This window comes from Protopterus annectens, chromosome 4.part1, assembly GCF_019279795.1.
Source record: "Protopterus annectens isolate FY-2018-M chromosome 4.part1, PAN1.0, whole genome shotgun sequence".
Classification (NCBI taxonomy): domain Eukaryota; kingdom Metazoa; phylum Chordata; order Ceratodontiformes; family Protopteridae; genus Protopterus; species Protopterus annectens.
The window spans coordinates 621,677,745-621,699,206 of NC_056734.1; the positions used below are offsets into that span (position 1 = coordinate 621,677,745).

The window sequence follows — 21,462 nt, forward strand, 5'->3', positions numbered from 1 at the left end:
AGAAAACTAAAACTAATACTGAAAACAGCCTTTTCCTGTTTTAACTTACAGTTTCAGTGTGATTGACATGTCCCAAAAGGTATTGGATCAGTTGGACAAAAAAAAACAAGAAAAAATGCTTCACTCTGATCAAATGATATATAAAAATCAGTATATAAAAGATAATAGATTCCGCGCTCTGCAGGAGGTATGGGCCTCCTCAAAACTGAATACATGTATAGATCTGTGATCATGGGACTGCATACATATCTGCTGACTTCATCAGATCCAAACATAATGAAAGTTTTACAACATGAAAAGAGGAAATCTAAGAAGACCTCTGCTTAGTTTAGCTGAAACATTCAGTTGGAAAGTGGAAATCAAACCAGAAGCAGGCAAAAATGAAAACAGCAACTGAATGTGGCAAAAACCAAAAGATAGAATATAAGGAGAAGGCTCAGATGAGAAGGAAAGAAATATGGAGAAGTCATAAATATAGTGGCAAGTACAGAGATCTCTTGGAACAATTTCATACTGATCAGGATTTGACACAGGAATGCTTAAGGAGAGATATGTTGAAAACAAAGGATGAAAGTTTAGTAATTGCTGCACAGGATAGTAGACTATGTACACGGTTTACAAAGTCCATTGAATATGTGAGAGAAACAGACAAATGTAAGTTTTGTAAAAAAGAGTTGGAAACAGTCACAAACCTTGTTGCTGGATGTGATGTTCTCATGGCAGAGGGCCTGCACACTGAAAGGCACAATAATGTGGCACGACTGTTGCACTGGGGATTGTGCAAACGCTACAGTCTAGAAGTAGATGAAAAAGCATTGGAAACATGAACCGCAAGGCATTATAGAGGATGATGAAGTATACATCATATAGGATCACCCATCACCAGCAGTTCAAAAAATAGATGCGAGAAAACCAGATATAATAGTCCATGAAAAAAAGAAAAAGTACCATTGATCATTGAAATTGCTACCCCCAGTGATTACAGTGTTTCATGTAAAGAGAGATGCAAAGTCATAAAATATCAAGATTTGAAAGCAGAAATGAGATGTAATATGGAAGAAAAATACCCAGGCAGTTCCAATATTAGCAGGAGCAATGGGTCTCATAAAAAAGAATTACAGTCTAATTTATATATGCCACTGATACATGTAACTCTGTTTGAACTGCAGAAGGAGATATTTCTGGGCACATTGTGTTGCTGTGAAGAGCACTTCTGGCTAACATCAAAAATTGAAACAATACTAATTTCATGAACTTTAGCCACACTCTGACTTAGGAATGGGGTCCATTCCTGTTATGGTATTAGAAACCCAAAAGACTTGGAGAAATTAAAACAGGATTATGTTCTTGACTCTAAGCATAATCACTTTGTTCTTTGTTAAATAAATAGATGTCGAGGAATTTACCTTCAGAGAAGAGTGAAACAAAGCTTGAGAGTGGAATCCATTCAGAGAAAATATAACTGCTTACATATGATCAGAAAAACACAATTATAATGTATTTAGACGTTGTACTTCACATGCTGCATGCACTACCATTTATAGAGAGACAGGAGAAAAAGAAAGGAAAACAGTGTAGGAATGTTGTTTTACAGCTTTGAGAGCTGTAACACACTTTGCTGTTGCACAGTTGTTTATGGGACATGGAGCTTTAGCTACTCCAATATACTATGAGATACAGAGAGGAGAGAAAAAAAGAAACTGCAGAGGCACAAAGAGTTTTACAGCTTTGAAAGCTCTAACATACACTGTGCTACCTCACAAACAGTGGCCAAAAGCTAAGTAGCTCTAAAAGATGCAATGCACTTTACACTACCACAAACAAACAAGCAAAAATATAGGTGTAGTAGTGTGAGATTCGTTAGATGTTTTAAAGTTATTCAGCACCCGACACTGATTGATATGTAGGTGCAGCTGTTTATTTTCTAGTGTGAGAGCAGAGAATAACAATGCTGAAAGCATCTTTCTTAAGTCGGAAGTTTGCTTAAAAAGTTTGTTTTGCCCCTGTTTTGAAGCATAATAGATACTCAATGTTCATTTATACGGTTAGCTTTAACCACAGTCTTGTCTTAGAAGCACAATCAACTGTGGAGAATGTGTGACTGCCTGCAAAAGAGCTGCCAAATACCTGTTTGTAGAAATATTTTCTTATTCAAAGTTTTATTTAATAACACTCCACATTTTTATCTCATGTTGCCATTGCTGTAGGCTACAATATTTTGATTATATGTGGACCTTATGGGTGTCCCCATACCTCTAAACCAGTAACATTTACTTATGGTTCGCAGACTGATGGACTGGAATATGGGACCTTTGACTTCTTGATTTTCTACTGCTACTTTTCTGCTTGTGCAGGTGTGGATGATGTCTAGGGATAGATAGATAGATAGATAGATAGATAGATAGATAGATAGATAGATAGATAGATAGATAGATAGATAGATAGATAGATAGATAGATAGATAGATAGATAGATAGATAGATAGATAGATAGATAGATAGATAGATAGATAGATAGATAGATAGATAGGCATTTATAGTGATATAGGTATATTATTAGTCCTACCATTTATTTGTGTAAACAAACACTTCAGACAAAATGTCAGGTTAGAAAAAAATGCCAATTTCAAAAAAATGGTTGGTTAAATTATATAAACGTAAAATGCTTCAGTACAAGTTTCTTTTGAAATTCTCCTAGAAAACATGAACATTCAATTTGTTTACTAAGCTTCAATGTCAAGAAGTGTAAGCAAAACTAGTCCTTATATCTTTGAAAATATTTCAAAGCACCTTTAGACTCTCTAACAGAGTAATATAAAAGCCATCTCTATACAGGAAGAAAGCAAAGCTCCTGTAATCACGGCTGCACAGGTAAAAAACACACTCTCCAAAGCCAAGAACACAGCATCCATGGGACCTGACCATATCCCAGGCTGAGTTCTACATGAACTACAGAATGAACTGGCACCCTACCTAAGTACCATGTTCAATCATAGCCTCACCTCAGGCTTTGTGCCCACTGAATGGTGCACCATGACAGTTAAGGGGGAGCCACGATGGATCTCGGGAACTACCGCCCCATTAGCCTGACGAGCCTGGTCTGCAAGGCCATGGAACGTATCATCATTGAACTCATAAACAAAGACATTGGTAATCTCCAGACTCTGGACCCTACCCAGTTCGGGTTTGTAAAAGGCAGATCATGTCTCCTAAACCTGATTGACATCTTTGAAGCAGTCACCAAAGCCACAGATGAGGTTAAGGTGGTTCACACAGCTTATCTAGATCTCGCCAAGGTTTTCGACACCATCCCCCACTCTGGAATTATAGATAAGCTCACTAAACTAGGTATAAATCCACACTGTGAAAGTAGCAGACTCCAAATCCGACTTCAGACCAGTGACAAGTGGAGTACCACAGAGTTCAGTCCTGGGTCCTCTCCTGTTTGGTATCTACTTCTCTGAAGTATAGGCTAACACAGAAGGTCTTTGGCTAACAAAGTTTGCAGATGACTTCAAACTAGGAGCCATAATGGAAACTCCTAATGATGTGAACATACTACAAAAGGGCCTCACTGAGACAGATGCCTGGTGTCAAAGCCATGGCCTGAAGCTCAATGCCAAAAAGTGTATTGTCATCCACTTTGGTAAAACTCTGTACCCATGAACTACTACATAAGTGGTAGTCAAAAAGTATATTGTCATCCACTTTGGTAAAACTCTGTACCCATGAATTACCACATAAGTGGTAGTCTACTTAATGCCAAAAGTGTGATAAGAGACCTTGGGACACAGGTGGACAGTAGTCTCTCCTTTGATAATCATATCGCCACAGAGGTCAGGAAATCCTTTTACGTGGCTCACCTCATCCCAAAAGTTTTTTCATCCAGAAAAAGGAGGTCATTGTTCCCCTCTACTCATCACTCATTAGACCCACTATAGAGTACAACACCCCTTTTGGTATGTACCTCACAAGACATCTACAACAACTGGAAAGGCCACAGAAATACCTTACAAAGAGGATTACTGGCCTCAAACAGATGCCCTACGCAGACCGTCTGAAAAAACTCCAGCTTTACTCCATTGCATATCGCCTACTCAGAGGCGATCTCTGCCTAACATACAAAGCTATGTCTAACCCAGAGCTGTTGGACATTCTCCACTTAAAGAAATCCCAATCCCTCCAAGCTACACACTCTAGGGACCTAAACCTTGTCACCACAATAAACAGAACATGCTGGAGGGATAGATTCCTGTCCCAGAGACTTCCCATACTCTGGAACAGACTACCTATCTATGTCAAACAGAGCTTTTCATTAGCACTCTTCAAGAAAAAGCTTGATGATTGGATGGGAAATAGGAAATTCACCCCAGGGATCACTTCTGTAGCTCTGCTCGACAGGGGCACAGGAAAATAATTTTCTTGGGTGGCGAAAGCCAGGGTACCTTTTTGGCTAGGCTTATATAGGCTCTAGGGCTAATAGCCTAGCACCTACCTATGAACCTATATAGATATATAAATATATATATATATATATATATATATATATATATATATACATACACACATATATATAGATATAGATATATATGTATGTGTGTGTGTGTGTGTGTGTGTGTGTGTGTGTGTGTGTGTATATATATATATATATATATATATATATATATATATATATATATATATATATATATATATATATATACATATATATAATGTATATAGCATATATTTTATGGGAGTCAGTCATTTTATTTTTAAATACTTTTCATATGCAAGTAATGTGTGGTACATTACTTTTTACATCTAAGTAATGAGCATTCTTTTCCTTGTTTTACATCTTTAGTAGAAACAGCAATGGTTTCTGAAAAGCATCTTGATGAATTCCAGTTCTGCTTATAGATGAAATATTCATGTAGTTCGATATATTTCTACTACTCAGACATAGGGTCACTGGGATAAATAGAGGCAGAACAGTACAGACATCACCTGCATAGTTGAAACAGCCATGAAGTCAGAGATTACAGGATGCTCACTGATATTAGAAAACAGTACAAATTACAAGCTAAGACCTGAGTTGGAGGTAGAAAAATAAACCGGTAGAATCTCTGATCATCAGCTCTCCTCCACAGCCAACCAACTGGCCCTTTTATCCCCCAGAGGCAAGAGTGAGACTGGGGAGAGACAGCATCATACTGGGAGCAAACATATTTTATGCTCTAACTCACCCATGTCAGTCCTGGCTATGGGCATTTAGCAGACATATTTTATGCTCTAACTCACCCATGTCAGTCCTGGCTATGGGCATTTAGCAGACACATTTTATGCTCTAACTCACCCACATCAGTCCCGGCTATGGGCAATGGGCAGACAAATTTAATGCTCTAACTCGGCTGTGTCATTCCCAGCTACGGGCATTGAGACAGTAAGGTGAACATTTTCACCTCCATGGTGACGAGCCTATCACGGGGAGAGGTATAGGCAGGAATGTTCAGATTGTACACACTAGTGCCATACTACCCCTTGGATGCCATATTGCCCCCCCAAAAAAATTTATGCAGTTCATACTGTGCCATGCCAAGGGATTGTGGTACACAAAGCCATTTTCCACTTCCTCACAGTAAAACTTATAGGTCATGTAATGGCATATATAAGTTGGTAGGAAGCTTTCCACCCAAAAGACATTTTTCTCGCAAGTGGGAATGTTCCATATTTGAGTACATTGGTATCCTTGTTCCTTATCATTCTATCCTGACCTAATCTGTGCATTTGCATAATTTAGGCCATAGTTAGTATATCACTGATGGTCAACTGTTAGTAGTTCTGACCATCGTAACATTATTACCCTTGATGACCACTCTCTTCTTCAGTATCTGAATCCACTTTTTAACCTTGATGGCTTGTAAGAGCTGAAGTTCATTACCACCATCTGTCACCCCTTTCCACATTTTTACATGTGGGCAGGGTGTCTTGTCAAGTCTCACCACTTAGTATTTTTTCTGCCATCAGTTTTTGCTGTAGACCTTCCTTTGTCTATGGCCTGATGTATTCGTCCCATTCTTACAGTACAAAAGACAGCTTTAACTGGGCTGTTCCCTACATACAAAATCAGAAGAGATCATCACATCCAAGGTTTAATTGCAAGGCTTTATTGAACTGTAAGGTAATAATTGCAGAGTCCCATATGAACAGCATTATTGGTGGGTAGGGGAAAGATGATTAAACATTTTAGTCTCTAGGACAGCATAACAAGATAGACAAAACTGAACTGTATATATATATTCTTTTTAGGTTTACTGGATCTCCTCAATGGCTCCTCTATCCAGCAGAAAACTGACCCATTTGCTTCTCCATTCTTTCTCTAGTAGTGTTAGGCAGCAGGTACGTCTGCAGATTCTGTGGATGTTTCAATCCCCCCCAGCAGCATGTGTACCCCACAAATGCTGCTCTTCAGAGGTGCATGCATATCACCACTCATGCTCAGCCTTGCAGCTAAGAAATAGTAAAAGAATCCTATTAGGGCTCAGATACCCTTCATCTTATCCTCCCAAACATGACCACTTCCTGCACACCTCCCTATGTATCATCGTCCCTCATTCAAACAGACCATAAATCAATGTCATTAGCTGATGGTTCTTCCTGTGCAAATACCTCTGCATTTAAGGGCTTCTCCATGTCATACCTATTCAATTACTTGATGACTTATATAAATTACACTGTAATCCCCCCTCCAACAGATCCCACCACTAAAGCTGCTGCATGTACTTCTTCTTCTGGCTTTATCCCGGTTAGGGGTCACCACAGCGGATCACCTGTCCGCACATTGAATGGCAGTGGAGTTTTATGGTGTCGAGTTGCCAGCCCGGCACCCAACCTTCCACAGAAGGCACACTCACACACACACCTAGGGCCAATTTAGAGTGTCCAATCCACCTGCAGCATGTCTTTGGGATGTGGGAGGAAACCGGAGCACCCGGAGGAAACCCACACGACCACAGGGAGGACATGCAGACTCCGCACAGAAGGCACCCCAGCCAAGGATCGAACCAGAGAACCTCTTGCTGTGAGGCGGCAATGCTAACCACTGCACCACCGTGGCCGCCCAAAGCTGCTGCATGTACTACTGACTTAAAATCAACTTAAATAGCTGTACTAATAAGGCAGTCCCTACCTGCTCCAAATACAATGACAATTTTAAAAATACCCCTATGGTGGAATATCCATACAAATAAACCATATACCAACAGAAAATAGCTACTTATTCCTTAAAAGAGATCTCCTACCCATCTCAAGAGCACACTTACGCAATCTAGCAAAGGGCTTAAGGGTGCCATCAGGATGCAGAAATCTGAATATGAACTTAAAATAGTCACTGAAACTAAGGAAGTTAAAACTAACACCCAGCAATGTTCTGAGCTAGTCCACAATAATACTGTCCACTATGACCCAATGGGGATAGTTAGCATCCTAGCTGACAAATACATTGCAAATTTTACTCCACTACAGCTTTTACTATTCCAAAGATTTGAGAGTCCCTGCCACCTGGGGTACCCCATATAATTACTATGGAACAAGTTTTCCAGCCCACTCAAAACCTAAGAATCTCTCACCAATGGGCTCTGATAACATATTAGGTTGCCTGATTATTAGTACTGAAAATAGTCTACCAGAAACCCTACTTAACCTTTTTAATCTATGTATCTCCACTGGTTAAATTCTTGAAGTTTACCGCCTTCTTCTGTGATGTCTGTAATTCAGCCAATTTAGCCTTGCAATCAATAATTCTTTAGTCAAGTACAGCGAGGGAAAAACCTAACTGTATAGTGGCGTTTCTCATTCTTGTAATCTGTCCAAAAAGATTATTTTCTGTTTCCCATGTATAAGATCATATTTCTCTGAATCTTTACCTGCTACCTGTACTACTTAGCACATTTGTTTCTTAAATTAAATATTTTTATGTATTCACTTTTCTCCTTTCTCTGACGTATGACAGTACTGCAGTCAGTATATTTAGGAGTGTGGCATCCCATGTCAGGGTATTCAAGAGGGCAAAGAACCCCTGCAAAAGTGCTTTATTGGTGTAGCAGTAAGTTTCAAAATTTGCTGTTTTTTTATTGAACTACGGTTTATTTTCAAAATTGCAGGACCCACAATTTCTGCTCATGATAATGAGGTTTAGGCAACAAAGGTAAACATACTAAAATATTAAAGTAAATGAATTTTCCTTTACAATAACAGATATATGCCATATGATGGGAAAGCATTATATCTAGGATTTATTTTAGATGATCACTGCAAAAAATGCAGTGATTTTTTTGTTGTTGTGGTATAAATGAAGTATCACTGCTAAAGCCATGCTTTATACTGGTGTGTCAATGTGTGTACAGGGGAGATATCCAGGGCCATCACTGACTGCAAGAAAAGTTAAGTTACACAGAAGATTTCATAACTTGGCAAAGATATGAAACACAGGAGATTTCATAACTTGGCAAAGATATGAAATAACATAGAATAATACAATGTAACATATCAATATGAATGGTTTATTGTGCATCATAGTTACCCATGACAATGCCATAAGAATCTGTGTTATAGTTCAAAAGGCAACAAGATAGGGAGAGTATCTGGCTATAAGGAAAGTGACCTTAGCAAATAACAAACCAAGGTACACCAAAGAGGCATAAAACAAAAAACAAGCAATTTGAAAATGGTTACCTAGGTTATACTTCACCTTTTTAGAATTAAGCATAAAGTGCTTGGTTACCTTTACAATGAAAGAGAAAATAAGTTGTATAGTAGTTTCAATTATGCTGTAATGTCATCCTAAGGAAAGCTGTCACAAGCAGTTTTATCACACAGGTAATAACATACAGACTATCTAAGAAGGAGTTTGAATAGCTCTCCATTTTGGTGTATTGTTTTCACTATTTAAAAAGCCTTTCAATACAGCCGCTATGACATAAACCATTGCATGTAATTCACTTATCTTGGACTTTTCAGGTGCTGGTGCATCGTTTGCTGTAGGCTATGTCAACACTGACTGGAACCTTTGGGGCGAACTGTCACTGGGCATCTTTTCAGCAGTCGATGCAGGTGCGCTGTACCTAATGGACCTGACAAACAATATCTGGGTGTGCTATGCTGGTTATTTGATATTCAAATCTTCTTACATGCTACTCATCACAATAGCAACGTAAGTGTTACTCAGAATTTAAATCCTGCTTTCTTTAATATAAATACGAACTAAACAGAAAAAGTAAAATATGAGATCTGCTTTCTGTAATACGTGAAACATCTGATACTGCAGGATTATGGATCTTAAATACACATACACACACACACACACATGCTTATGTTTGTACCTATATTTATGCCAGTATTTACATTGAGTTTAGTGTTTCATACCTCCTTTTATACACTTAATAGTTACTTGCAGACACTGGAAATAACTGTGTTGATTCATATTCAGTGTATAATGTTACATACAGAATGACCAACTACATCAATTTTCTGTTCCATTTTAACTGTTTATATGTTGATGCAGTTTTCATGTAGCATAATTTATTTTTGATAACGCCAACCAATGTCAAAACTGTTGATATAGTTTTTTGATAGCGACCTCATTAAGAAATCATCTTGTTCTTTCCTGCCCTGCAGCTGTAATACTAAGTTGCTTATGGAATCATTCATATCAAATTATATCCACAAATTCAAGTAGATCAAATAGGTCAAGTCCAGCATTTTTATGATGAATTTTCAATATCAAAAAGTATAGCAAAGATAAGCCACTCCAATGACGTAGATGGATAAAGCTCTAACTACCTCCCAGCTGACCCAGGTTTGATTAGCAGCTTGGGCAAATGACAGACTGAAAGGAAAAGATGGGCATGCCCATCCTGGGGGAGGGTGCTCCCTAGTGATGTTCCCTAAGGGGAAGCATGGTCCAAAGAGGGGAGATGCACTCAGATGCCATTAGAGGTAAGCAGCAAGCATGGGGAGGTGCAGAAAGAGGAAATTGGGTAGGGCATATAAAAAAACCCACACCAGACAGAAGCACAGATGGCTGAGCCCTCAGGATGCCCTTAAGATCCACAAGTGGCCCTCAGCAACACTGGAGCTAGGCCGGGGGGGGGGTAGAAGGATGCCTGTAGACAATGAGGTCAGAAGGGACCAAACACATACACACACACACACACACACACACACACACACACACACACACACACACACACACACACACTCACTCACACACACACACACACACACACACAGACACACACACACACACACACCAAAGAAATCATAAATAACACATTTCTATTGCTACTGATACTTCAGCTTTAGTATTTTATTACTCCTTGCTCATGACTACACTCACTGATGAAGCATATTTAACTTACCATTTTTTCCTACTGTATAACCTTCTGTTAATGGCTCTTGCACTGAAAGATATACTGCTATTAACTTGCTGGCTCTCTTACGAGTCACACCCAATTCCTAGAGTGACCCTATGGACAGACACTGCTTATGATGGAGTTTTCAAGAAAATGTGTAAAACAGAAGTAAGTTCCCAGGTCTGTCTTCAACATCAGACATGCATGGAATCACATCTGCTGGCAGTTTAGAGTCTCCAATCAACCTTACTGCATGCCTTTGGAATATGAAAGGAAACTAAAGCACCAGGAAAAAACACACTCTTAACTACTTAAACCCCAAAACATCACAAATATAATGCATGTTTATTTTCTACCTTCAGTGGAACTTCATATTATATATACATATCTATTTTCATGCCTGTAGTACTTAATGTAGCAGAACATGAGTTTTTGTGTTATAACTATAAAACATTCTCCCTGGGCCTCTGCTGAAAGTGAGTTCCAGCCAGTTAGAAATCCTGGTCACCATTGACAAATAAATAATAAATAAGTGCATTTCAGTCAGTTAGTTATGGTTTTGGCACAGACCAGTAGCAATCTAATGCCCTCAATTCATCCTCATTTTAACTGTGACATACAAATTTAACCAGTGGCAGTGAGCTGCTTTTAGCTTATTGGTAGAAGCTAATATGTGTTGTGGAAAGGGTATTATAGGAAGGAGAGAAAGAATATCTAGGCAGTTATACCAACTCATGTCAGAAGGTTTGGGAATATGTCACAGATTTACCTCATTCACAGCTTCTAGTAGTCAGTTTCTGAGGTGTCAAATTCCCGACTGCTGTCAGGATGAACATCAAGTCCCTGGATGGAGCTCAGAGTCACACTATATTTAAGGGACAGAAAAAACTTTGAAAAATTAACAAGTAAATCAGCTTTTGCCTTAATTCTTTGGCTAAAGTAATCATATCAAAACTAAACTTGTTAATCACTGCAATGAATAATTTAGATTCAGTAACTCACAGCAAGAGGTTCTTCCATTCAATTCTCGGCTGGAGCGCCTTCTGTGTGGAGTCTGCATGTCCTCCCCACGGTCGTGTGGCATTCAAAAGATGTGTGAATAGGTGTGCCTTTGTTGAAGGTTGGGCATCGAGCTGGCACCTCGGCACCATAAAAATCTACTGCCAATCCTTAGCGGACTGGAGTTCCATTGTGGCAACCCCTAAACGGGAAAAGCCAAAAGAACAACTGCAATTAATTTACAATCCAACAGTCATTCTGTGTGTGCTCTATTCATAATATCAACAAAATGGAATGGCTAGAATATTACCTACATGCATTTGTATAACAAAAATCTGTTTTCCAGCTAACTATCCACTTTTATTTTAACAAACCCTGCATAAATGAAGGATTGTGTGCTATCTTGTACAATAAAGAGACAATATGGTGATATACTTTACTGAAATTTTGTTTTCAGAGAATCATGTACTGTTACAATAACAGTTCAGGACTCTCCTAATAGTGAAGTGGGATTGTGATATTCTGTTCTGCTCATGGTGACTGAGTTAGCACTGTTTGGTTCTTGTAGTGCTTTAATTTTGATTTTACTCCAGTTGTGTGTTTTGAATTTTATGGTTATTTATTTTGGTTTCATAATGATTGCTTTATGTTTATATTTCGTTTGTATTTATATTCTTTATCACCAAAGTGCTGTAATTGTTGTCTGGTGACTTTTTGGGGGGTTTTTTGTAGGTGTTTGTCCTGTCTCTGAAATTGTACAAATGCAGTTTTAATATGTATACAAATAAGGAGGGGTAATGGAGGGTGCAGGGGATCTTGTCCCCTCCCAAAAAAAAAAAATGCTTGCTCATCTGTAAAAATATTCATGCTTATTTAATCTTTTCCTGTTTTTACATGGTTCAATATTTTGGAGTCTGTGTTCATAGATTAGTTTCTAATGTCCATCTTCAGCACACATTTTAGCTACTCCATGTAATACCAATCAGTTAACCATGATGTGAACCTGCTTTTCTGCTGCATGTAAACTATTAATTTGAAATTAGTCTGCCAGATAGGAATAAGAGGGTAGATGGGCTCCTGTCATCTGAATGGAAAGTACAGTTGTGTGAGGTACTAACCATAACAGTAGTTAATTGAACTGCCCCTTTATTCACAGTGCTGGCTGGGATGTACATCCTGGCATGTGTTTTCTATAAACAGTGATGAGGTACGATCCCTGACACTTCAAATGACCACCAGTCACAAGACCAGCTTGTTAGACCAGACAATTTCTACAAACTAAAGTATTACATTAAAACTTCTATTAAAACATGCAGTAAGTGAAAAAACAGAACAATCACAAGATATCCTGTAGTCATATCTTATGAGAGCAACATCAAAGCAAATAAAGAATGAAAATTCTTAAAAAAAATATGTCAGGCTATGCTAATCATTTTGTTTTTGAACTGATACACAAAAATGTAGTAAGTAGTTAAAATCAACAGAATAACTGAGCTGACAATCAAACTGAACCTGATTGACTTCTTCGAATCAGTCTCTACAGCCATGGACAAGGGTAAGGTGGTCGACACAGCCTATCTGGACCTCGCCAAGGCCTTCGACACCATTCCCCACTCTGGAATCATAGATAAACTTACTAAGCTGGGCATTAATCCCTATGTCACTCGATAGGTTGCCAGCTGGCTTACTGACAGAACCCACACTGTAAAAGTAGCTGACTCCAAATCCAACTCCAGACAAGTGACAAGTGGAGTACCTCAGGGTTCGGTCCTGGGACCGCTCTTGTTTGGCATCTACTTCTCTGAAGTACAGGCCAACACTAAGGGACTCTGGCTAACAAAGTTCACAGATGACTGCATTATTGGATCCCCAAATGATATGGATATTCTACAAAAGGGCCTTACAGAAACAGATGCTTGGTTCCAGAGCCATGGGCTCAAGCTCAATGCCAAGAAATGTATAGTTATCTCTTTTGAGAAAAAACATGTACCTGTGAATTACCACATAGGTGGCAGTACATTAAACACTGAAAGTATGATAAGAGACTTAGAGACACAGGTGAACAGTGGTCTCACCTTCGATAACCACCTCACCACAATAGTCAGGAAATCCTTCTATGTGGCACACCTCATCACTAAGGGATTTTCATCCACATCAAAGGAGGTAATTGTCCCACTGTACTCATCTCTATTAGACCCATTATAGAATACAGTGCCTCCTTTAGTATGTACCTCTCAAGACATCTGCAACAACTGGAAAGGCCATAGACATACCTCACTAAAAGAATCACAGGCCTAAAGCAGATGCCCTATGCTGACCATCTAAAAAAACTCCACCTGTACTCTGTTGCATATCGTCTACTCAGAGGCGATCTCTGCTTAACATACAAGGTCATGTCAAACCCAGAGTGGTTGGACATGCTACACTTAAAGAAATCCCAATGAGACACATGCTCCAGGAATCTAAACCTTGTCATCACAATGAACAAAACATGCTGGAGGGATAGGTTCCTGACACAGAGACTCCCCAGACTCTGGAATAGACTGCCCATACATGTCAAGCAGAGCGTCTCTTTGGCCCTCTTCAAAAGGAACCTTGATGATTGGATGAGAGATAGGAAATTCACCCCGGGGATCACGTCAGTCACCTTGTTAGACATGGGTCCAGGGAAATAAATACTGTGGGAAGAAATAACCAGGGAATTGTTATGGCTAGGCTTGTATAGGCCCCAGGGCCGATAGCCTAGTACCAACCTATGAACTTATGAACATATGAACAATCAGATGAACTAGAGACACCCCTAGAATTTCTGCAACAAACAGCGGTAAAAACTGAGTATAACACTATCCAAAGAAATATAAGAGAGCAGCACAATATGAATTTGCTGCAGAATCTATTTTTTTTCCTGAAAGCAACCATGTCGTTCACAGAACTCCTGTGATTCTAGGCAATGATAATGAATCAGCACTAATTGTACCATTCAACCAACATCAAGAAGAACAAATCAAAAGAAATGTAAGTCATCAGGAAGCAAGAAAAGGCAGGAAGTCAGGAACAGTGTATTGTCTTTCACCGACTAGGGTAGTAACAAACCACAAGTGTTCTTTCATGTAATTTGCCTTTGTTTGGTTTTATATGTCTGGGAGATGAGATTTCTTAGAGGTTTTTATATGGTGGCCATTGTGTAGGCCCAACATTCCTGATCTAAGTATAATGTTAAAATAATTAGGGTGGTATTCACAGTCCTTATGTTTAAGGGCAGCAGGTAACTGCTTGGGTCGCACACAAGCTCAGTTCAGGCAGGATTCAACCTGCACCAAAGTAGAACAGTTAAAAAATGGTTGAGAACATTTTATGCAAATAAGGGAATAATGAAATGCAAATGAAAACAGAGTGTAAAATCTTTGACTTTCTTATGCAAATGAATGACTCTTCCCTCCTTTTGAGATACATAGTAATTTTGTTCCGTATCTGTGTCATGTATAGATGGCTTATAAAAAGTGAATCCACACCTTTTCTATCCACTTTGCAATCTGCAAAGATGATCATTTTCTCTGTCAGCCTGTTTCCTATCTTCCATTGCTTATTTCAATTGCACCAGAACCTGGTATGTGAAGCTCCATTCACTGGCCTAGGAGAAGAAGTTATAAGTAAAGAATAACTCACCTCAACCTGTTTACAAGAGTTACTGGATAGGGTTAGAGTGAATAGGAATATAATAAGGGCTTTGGTGAGCTTACATTGCCCACAAACACAGAATGAGGAAATGCATAGCTTACCTATACCTGAGGATACCAGGTTGTGTATAGCCATCACTATACTTGCTGCAGGAACCTTTCAAAGAGAAACTGGGGACCCAGGTATGTCACAGGCATCTGGCTCCATAATGTAGCAGCGCCAAGACATGCTCTTGGTACATGTGGATGACCATGTCTATTCCATTGTGTCACCACAGGACTGAAATGGAATGCTTTTGTGAGCTGCTTGGTGCAAGAGATTACACCCATGTTGCTCTAAGGGACCTACCTGAACCACAGGGGGGATCAGTGCTGTAACAGGAACAGAAATATAGTAAGCTAATGCTAAGTTAAGGAGAGAAAAAACAAAAAAGAAGAAGGTCCTTTCTAAAGTGAAGGACCTAGAAAAAAAAGGTCCTTTAAACTTTAACAAGTGGTTTGCTACAGCATAATACTACACACTGAGGTTAAACACTTCAGCCTGACCAATAACACAATTTCAGCATTCAGTTCTGAATGCCAGTACACAGAGAGCACTGGTGCATTTCAGTCTTGGCTACAAATACAGTTTCAACATTAAGAAACTGAATGCTAGTACTGCCAATTGTACTTCTGACAACTTTCACTCAGGGTGGCTGTCCCCTTCACCCCACACAAGCAACACCTCAGTGAAGGGAAGAGCTGCCATTCTATCAAGTGCCAGATAGTGTGTGCTGTATAGGGTGCATCATGAATATGCTAGCTCATCGTCCTGGCAGTGCCTATGATTGTCACACTTGGCACACAAGTTCTCAGTACCACCTTTTTCCACACGATAGAACTTGTCATGGTCACCTAGTTGATAATTGCAAGCTATTCTAATGTTGTTAAGCATAGTGATTTCTTTATCTGTATAGTGACATTGGTAGTACTGACTAATCACCACATGATTTATGTGTTCAGCCCACCACCCCACTCCCATTTGCTTTTCTGGGTGATGCAGGCTACCTACCCAAACCATGGTTAATAACACCAGTCAATAACCCACAGGGAGCTGTTACCCCAACCATGGTTAATAACACCAGTCAGTAACCCACATGGAGCTGCTTACGAGGCGTTTAACACCACCCTGCCCCAGATACTAATAGTCATTAAGTAACAGTTTGGCCTTCTCAAAGACTGTTTCCATTGTCTGGATGAGTTGGGAAGGGGGTGCTTCAGTATGGGCCTGTTACTGCCTGCAGAATGTTTACAGCCTGCTGTATTCCACATAACATGATCATACATTGGTCAGGTGAAAAACTGCCACAGCCAGTCAACTCAAGAGGCTGTGCAGCTCTCCTCCATCATTTCTCCCAGCAATGGTGGTCAGTGAACTGCAGCGGTACCCTCTGTACACAGCTGCATATATGAACAGACAGCATTTAGTCCACAACTCTGGGCCATGACATTCACTACGAGAGAGAAAAGTTACTAATACTTATTGCATGCAGTATTACTTGTGGGTTATGCTGAGTGGTGCATGTCAACTTACACTGTACATCAAACATTTATTCGTATAAGCCATCATCATTTGTACAGTGGTCAGTGGTCAGAGGTACAAGTGCTAGTTATACCAGCAGACTTATACATGAGTAATTCACTACAGCGTTACTGAAGTTGTAACTACTTGTTAAAAGAAATGTATTTTGTTTTCCGTCATGAAATGTGCCATCGTTGCTACTGTTTTTTTTTTTTTGATTTCTTGTATATACAAGAAATAAGAGCAAGACTTGTCGAAGCACAAGTTATGTGAACTCATGTGACCTAAGTTAGCAAAGTGACTTCCTGGTGAGTAGCTTCTGTATTATTGATGTTCAAAATGTTATTTACATTTGGAAGGTTCCATACACAATCCCAAAGATGCAAAAATAACCCGTGTTGGTGGTAAGAACTGTGGAAAAAATTACTTCTTACACAATGTGGCAATCTGAGATTCAGAAAATTGTTAGGCACAATGAGGAAAGACCTCAGGATTAACTAATCTGCATCTCTCTGAATCACCGCTAACTACCATGAGTGCAAATCAGCACTTTGTTGTGGCTTATGTACTGCATTGCCACATGCACTCCATGATTTACTCTCTCTCTCTCTCTCTCCATCTCTGTCTCACACCCACCCCCACATACAGATGTACCTCTTACCTATCCTTGCACTGACAGAGTGCCCCTGATGCCTCTCATTATTTTTGTCCCTGTCCTCATAGATCAAAGATCCTTACAGTTAGTCAATAATGCCAAAGTTTCATTCTTCTTACTATATGTACTGATGCTTCACCTGCTGCTCTATTAACTCTTTAAATTATTTCCTAGTAATAGTTTGTCACTCACCAGGTCAGGAAGAAACAGGCAAACATTGTGGGCTCTTCTTCAAGCAGCTTTATTATATACAAACACATCTTAAACAAAGTTAGGTAACTTTAAAAACAAACTAGCTATCATGCACATAGATGTTAACACTCTGGCTACACCTTCAAAATGGCACTGAAGTTAACACGTGCTTGGAATTTATATGCACACACAGACCTAGAAATGCTTCTTAAAGGTATAGCACACCTGCTATTCTACATAGTTTCAATTGTTTTCCCTGGTGTCATCTAATATTCCACCTGGCTTTGTACTAAAGCCTCCGCCTGCAAGACCACAGTCCTCTTGTTGCCTCTTAGAGGTACCCTTTCCCTCGTAACTCAAGGACTATTGCTATCATTGAATTTTGCCAGACATTATAGCTTCATACTTATTATATAAAACATCCCTTGCCATACTGATTAGTTAGTGCAGTGGATTAGTGTTGCTGCTCCCTGTATCAAGAAAACAGAGTTCAAAACATTTTCCACCATTTACTTTGCATATTAAAAAAAGGGCGGCCACGGTGGTGCAGTGGTTAGCATTGCCGCCTCACAGCAAGAGGTTCTCCGGTTTGATCCTCAGCTGGGGTGCCTTCTGTGCGGAGTCTGCATGTCCTCCCTGTGGTCGCGTGGGTTTCCTCCCACATCCCAAAGACATGCTGCAGGTGGATTGGATACTCTAAATTGGCCCTAGGTGTGTGTGTGAGTGTGCCTTCTGTGGAAGGTTGGGCGCCGGGCTGGCAACTCGACACCGTAAAACTCTACTGCCATTCAATGTGCGGACAAGGTGATCCACTGTGGCGACCCCTAACCGGGAAAAAAGCCGAAAGAAGAAGAAGAAGACTTTGCATATTAAAAAAAACACTTGGCTATTTTCAAGTAGATCTGGTGTCTTTAAGACAGGATCTGCAAAGTATCCTTGGTGTCTAGTATACCCCCCAATATTTCTGGATTCGCTTGTCAGTCTAAGGGGGTGTGGAGGTGTGACAGCCCCCCCAGACACACACAAAAACATATTCACACATCTTGCCTAAAGAGAGTTACAGACACACACACACACACACAAAGAGCACCTCCACCGGATCGCACTCACAGACACATACAGACAGACACAAACACAAACATGCGTGCACACACACACACACACACACACACACACACACCTTCACCCATAGATATACAAACAAACACACACACACACACTCCTACAATACCAATCCCTTAACTAACCCCACTATGACCTCCCAGGTAGACACACACACACACACACACACACCCAGACACACATGTGCACACGTCCCCCAAACACTACCTGTCTGCCAACCTCGACAGCACTTAACTCCACTGTGACAAGTAACATGAGATTTTAGCCATATCCATTAACACATGCAGCTGCGAGCAGCCATGTTACTTCACTCAGCTGAACGATTCTCTGAATCCTGTAGCTGCATGAATGCCTTATCATAGGCATTTTTTTTGAAGAAAGCATGTGGCTAATTAGCATGTACGTTCTCCCCAAGAATGCCTCATTAGCATTTAGTATGGCTGCAGATTTGCCCCACTTTGGTGCTGCACACATTTGTGCTAAAGTACAATGGGAGGGCTGTCTCTGAATCAGAAATGGTTACTGCAAGGTAAACATCCAGTGCACACTTCATGGTAACCTTTCAGTATCAGCCTCAATGTCCCCACAAAGAATGTATCGGTGTTGATCCCAGAGATGGTGAGCAAGTGCTAGTATGTCACCTGCAATGACAGGATCTATTGGATGCATAGGAACCTTTTGATATTTAGAAAACAGAGCTATGGGACCTAGACCTTTACTGAGAGGATCTCCCATGTGGTGTGGAAGTCTGACAAGGCCTGACTGCCTTTTACTTTGGAGAATCAACATAAATGCCTGCAGGATTTCTTGAGATACACAAATTGTACAGTCTACCTGTCCATCATACATACAGACACCCCCTCATCCATGTCCACCCAGGTCCGCAGTGTGTATCTGGTAAGTCCTTACTAATGTATGGATGGAGGCTGATATGGATGCCATGTGTGTTACCATACTGCGAGTAAGAATCATCACAAAATTTTCCCCTGGTCTCATATACCCTGTAGTGCTCTAACCATCTCTGCTTGACTCTCAGTGGCAGTAGCCTGGGCCTGAACTATGTTCACAGTGGTACAGAGGTAGCATTATCACCTCACAGCATGAGGTTCCTTGGTTCGATTTTTGGTTGGAGTGCCTTCTGTGCAGAGTGTGCATGCCCTCCCCGCATTTGTGTGGTTTTCCTCCGGGTGCTCCGGTTTTCTCTCATGTTTCAAAGACATGCCTCTGGAACATTTCTCCCTGGACTCTGCTGAAAATTGGCTTCATTCCAAGTCAGACTTTCCCAGTAAATAAATGGTCAATAAAAAAATAAAACTTATTTATTTATTTATTTTATTTTATTTGACATTTGTTTACTGGTAAAGTCTGACTGGGCATGTGCCCATTTTCAGAAGATGCCCGGTGAGAAACACTCCAAAAGCACATTAGCAAAATAACAATTTTACATTGATTACAGATCCCATCATCACAGCAAGTAAAAAATTTGGATAAATGCAAAATAAGACTCAAACAGCCCTTGCACGTATGGCAACTGCACGGCTCCAAAAAGGAGAATCCAAATTCAAAAATCCAAGGTCAGCAGACAGTGTTATACCAGTTGCTTTATTAAAGCATATACAAATGAAACTCCAACAGACCGGTTTCGGCTGAAAAAACATTTAGATAGCCTTCATCAGTGTAAAATGTAATTCGGAATTCCATAAAGTTAATGTCCATTTATACAATAGCCTATCAACAAAAATGAAGCTCTTTGGTTACTCAAAAATTCTCATTCAAACCTGGTGGAAATAAACCACCCAGCTTAATAATCCACTTTTTTCCTTTGTATTCAAGATAGAGTACCAACCAGCTTTGTTAGTCCTATTGCCAACAATCCTGTCAATGACTGTAAATCTAAAGTTTGCACCATGGTGTACCAATAAATGTTTGTATAGAGCATTGCTTATTCTTGTGGTTCTGATGTCACTACAATGTTCAGAAATCCTTAGTCTCAATGGCTTAGAAGTTTGCCCAATATAAAAGGCTGAACAGGTACATGTAGCGAGATAGGTCACCCAATCCGTTCCACAGTTGGATAGGAATTTAATTTCATAAACTATACCTGTGTTCCTACTGGTAAATTGTTTAGATTTAACTAACTTGGGACAATGAATACAGTGTCCACACGGTATACATCCGGTGAGTAAATCACCTGTTAAAGTACATTGGCTATAGTCCTGGATTTGTTTCAGGCCTTGTTTGCAATGATTAAAGTTGGACCCCAAAGTTTTCCCTTTCCGAAATGAGAAGAGACATCTATCATTAAGGATCTCAGATAGCTTGCTGTCAGCTAAAAGAATGTTCCAGTGACTCTCCTCCCATAAGTAGTGGCAAGGTGGATACCCATATGTCCCCCTTGTTCTTTGTTTCTGTAGGTCAATAAGTCCTTCCTGTCTAGCATTGACACCCAATTACAGGCAGTCAAAATGTTGCCAGTTTTGTAGCCCCTGTCTCTAAACCTTCTGGTCAGGTCCTTCTTAAAGTGTTCATATTTGTCTACTTGTGAACACATGCATTTCATATGAAGAAACTGAGATTTGGGTATATTTCTAGTAATATGTGGTGGATGGAATCTGGATGCATGCATCTATCTATCATGTATCTCCCATCCAATCGTCAAGGTTCCTTTTGAAGAGGGCAAAGGAGGTGCTCTGCTTGACATGCATGGGCAGTCTATTCCAGAGTCTGGGGAGTCTCTGGGTCAGGAACCTATCCCTCCAGCATGTTTTGTTTATTGTGATAACAAGGTTTTGATTCCTGGAGCGTGTGGCTCTGAGGGATTGATATTTCTTTAAGTGGAGCATGTCCAACAGCTCAGGGTTTGACA

At 40.0% G+C, this 21,462-nt stretch overlaps 1 protein-coding gene across 1 annotated transcript in view; it reads left to right on the forward strand.

The window, feature by feature from the left end:
* SLC19A3 (solute carrier family 19 member 3) overlaps positions 1 to 21,462 on the forward strand; it is a 163,928-nt gene that overhangs the window by 96,255 nt on the left and 46,211 nt on the right. Inside the window, exon 3 of the mRNA XM_044070920.1 lies at positions 8,997 to 9,189. Coding sequence (XP_043926855.1) covers positions 8,997 to 9,189 — 193 coding nt within the window. The remainder of the gene's footprint in view (positions 1 to 8,996; positions 9,190 to 21,462) is intronic.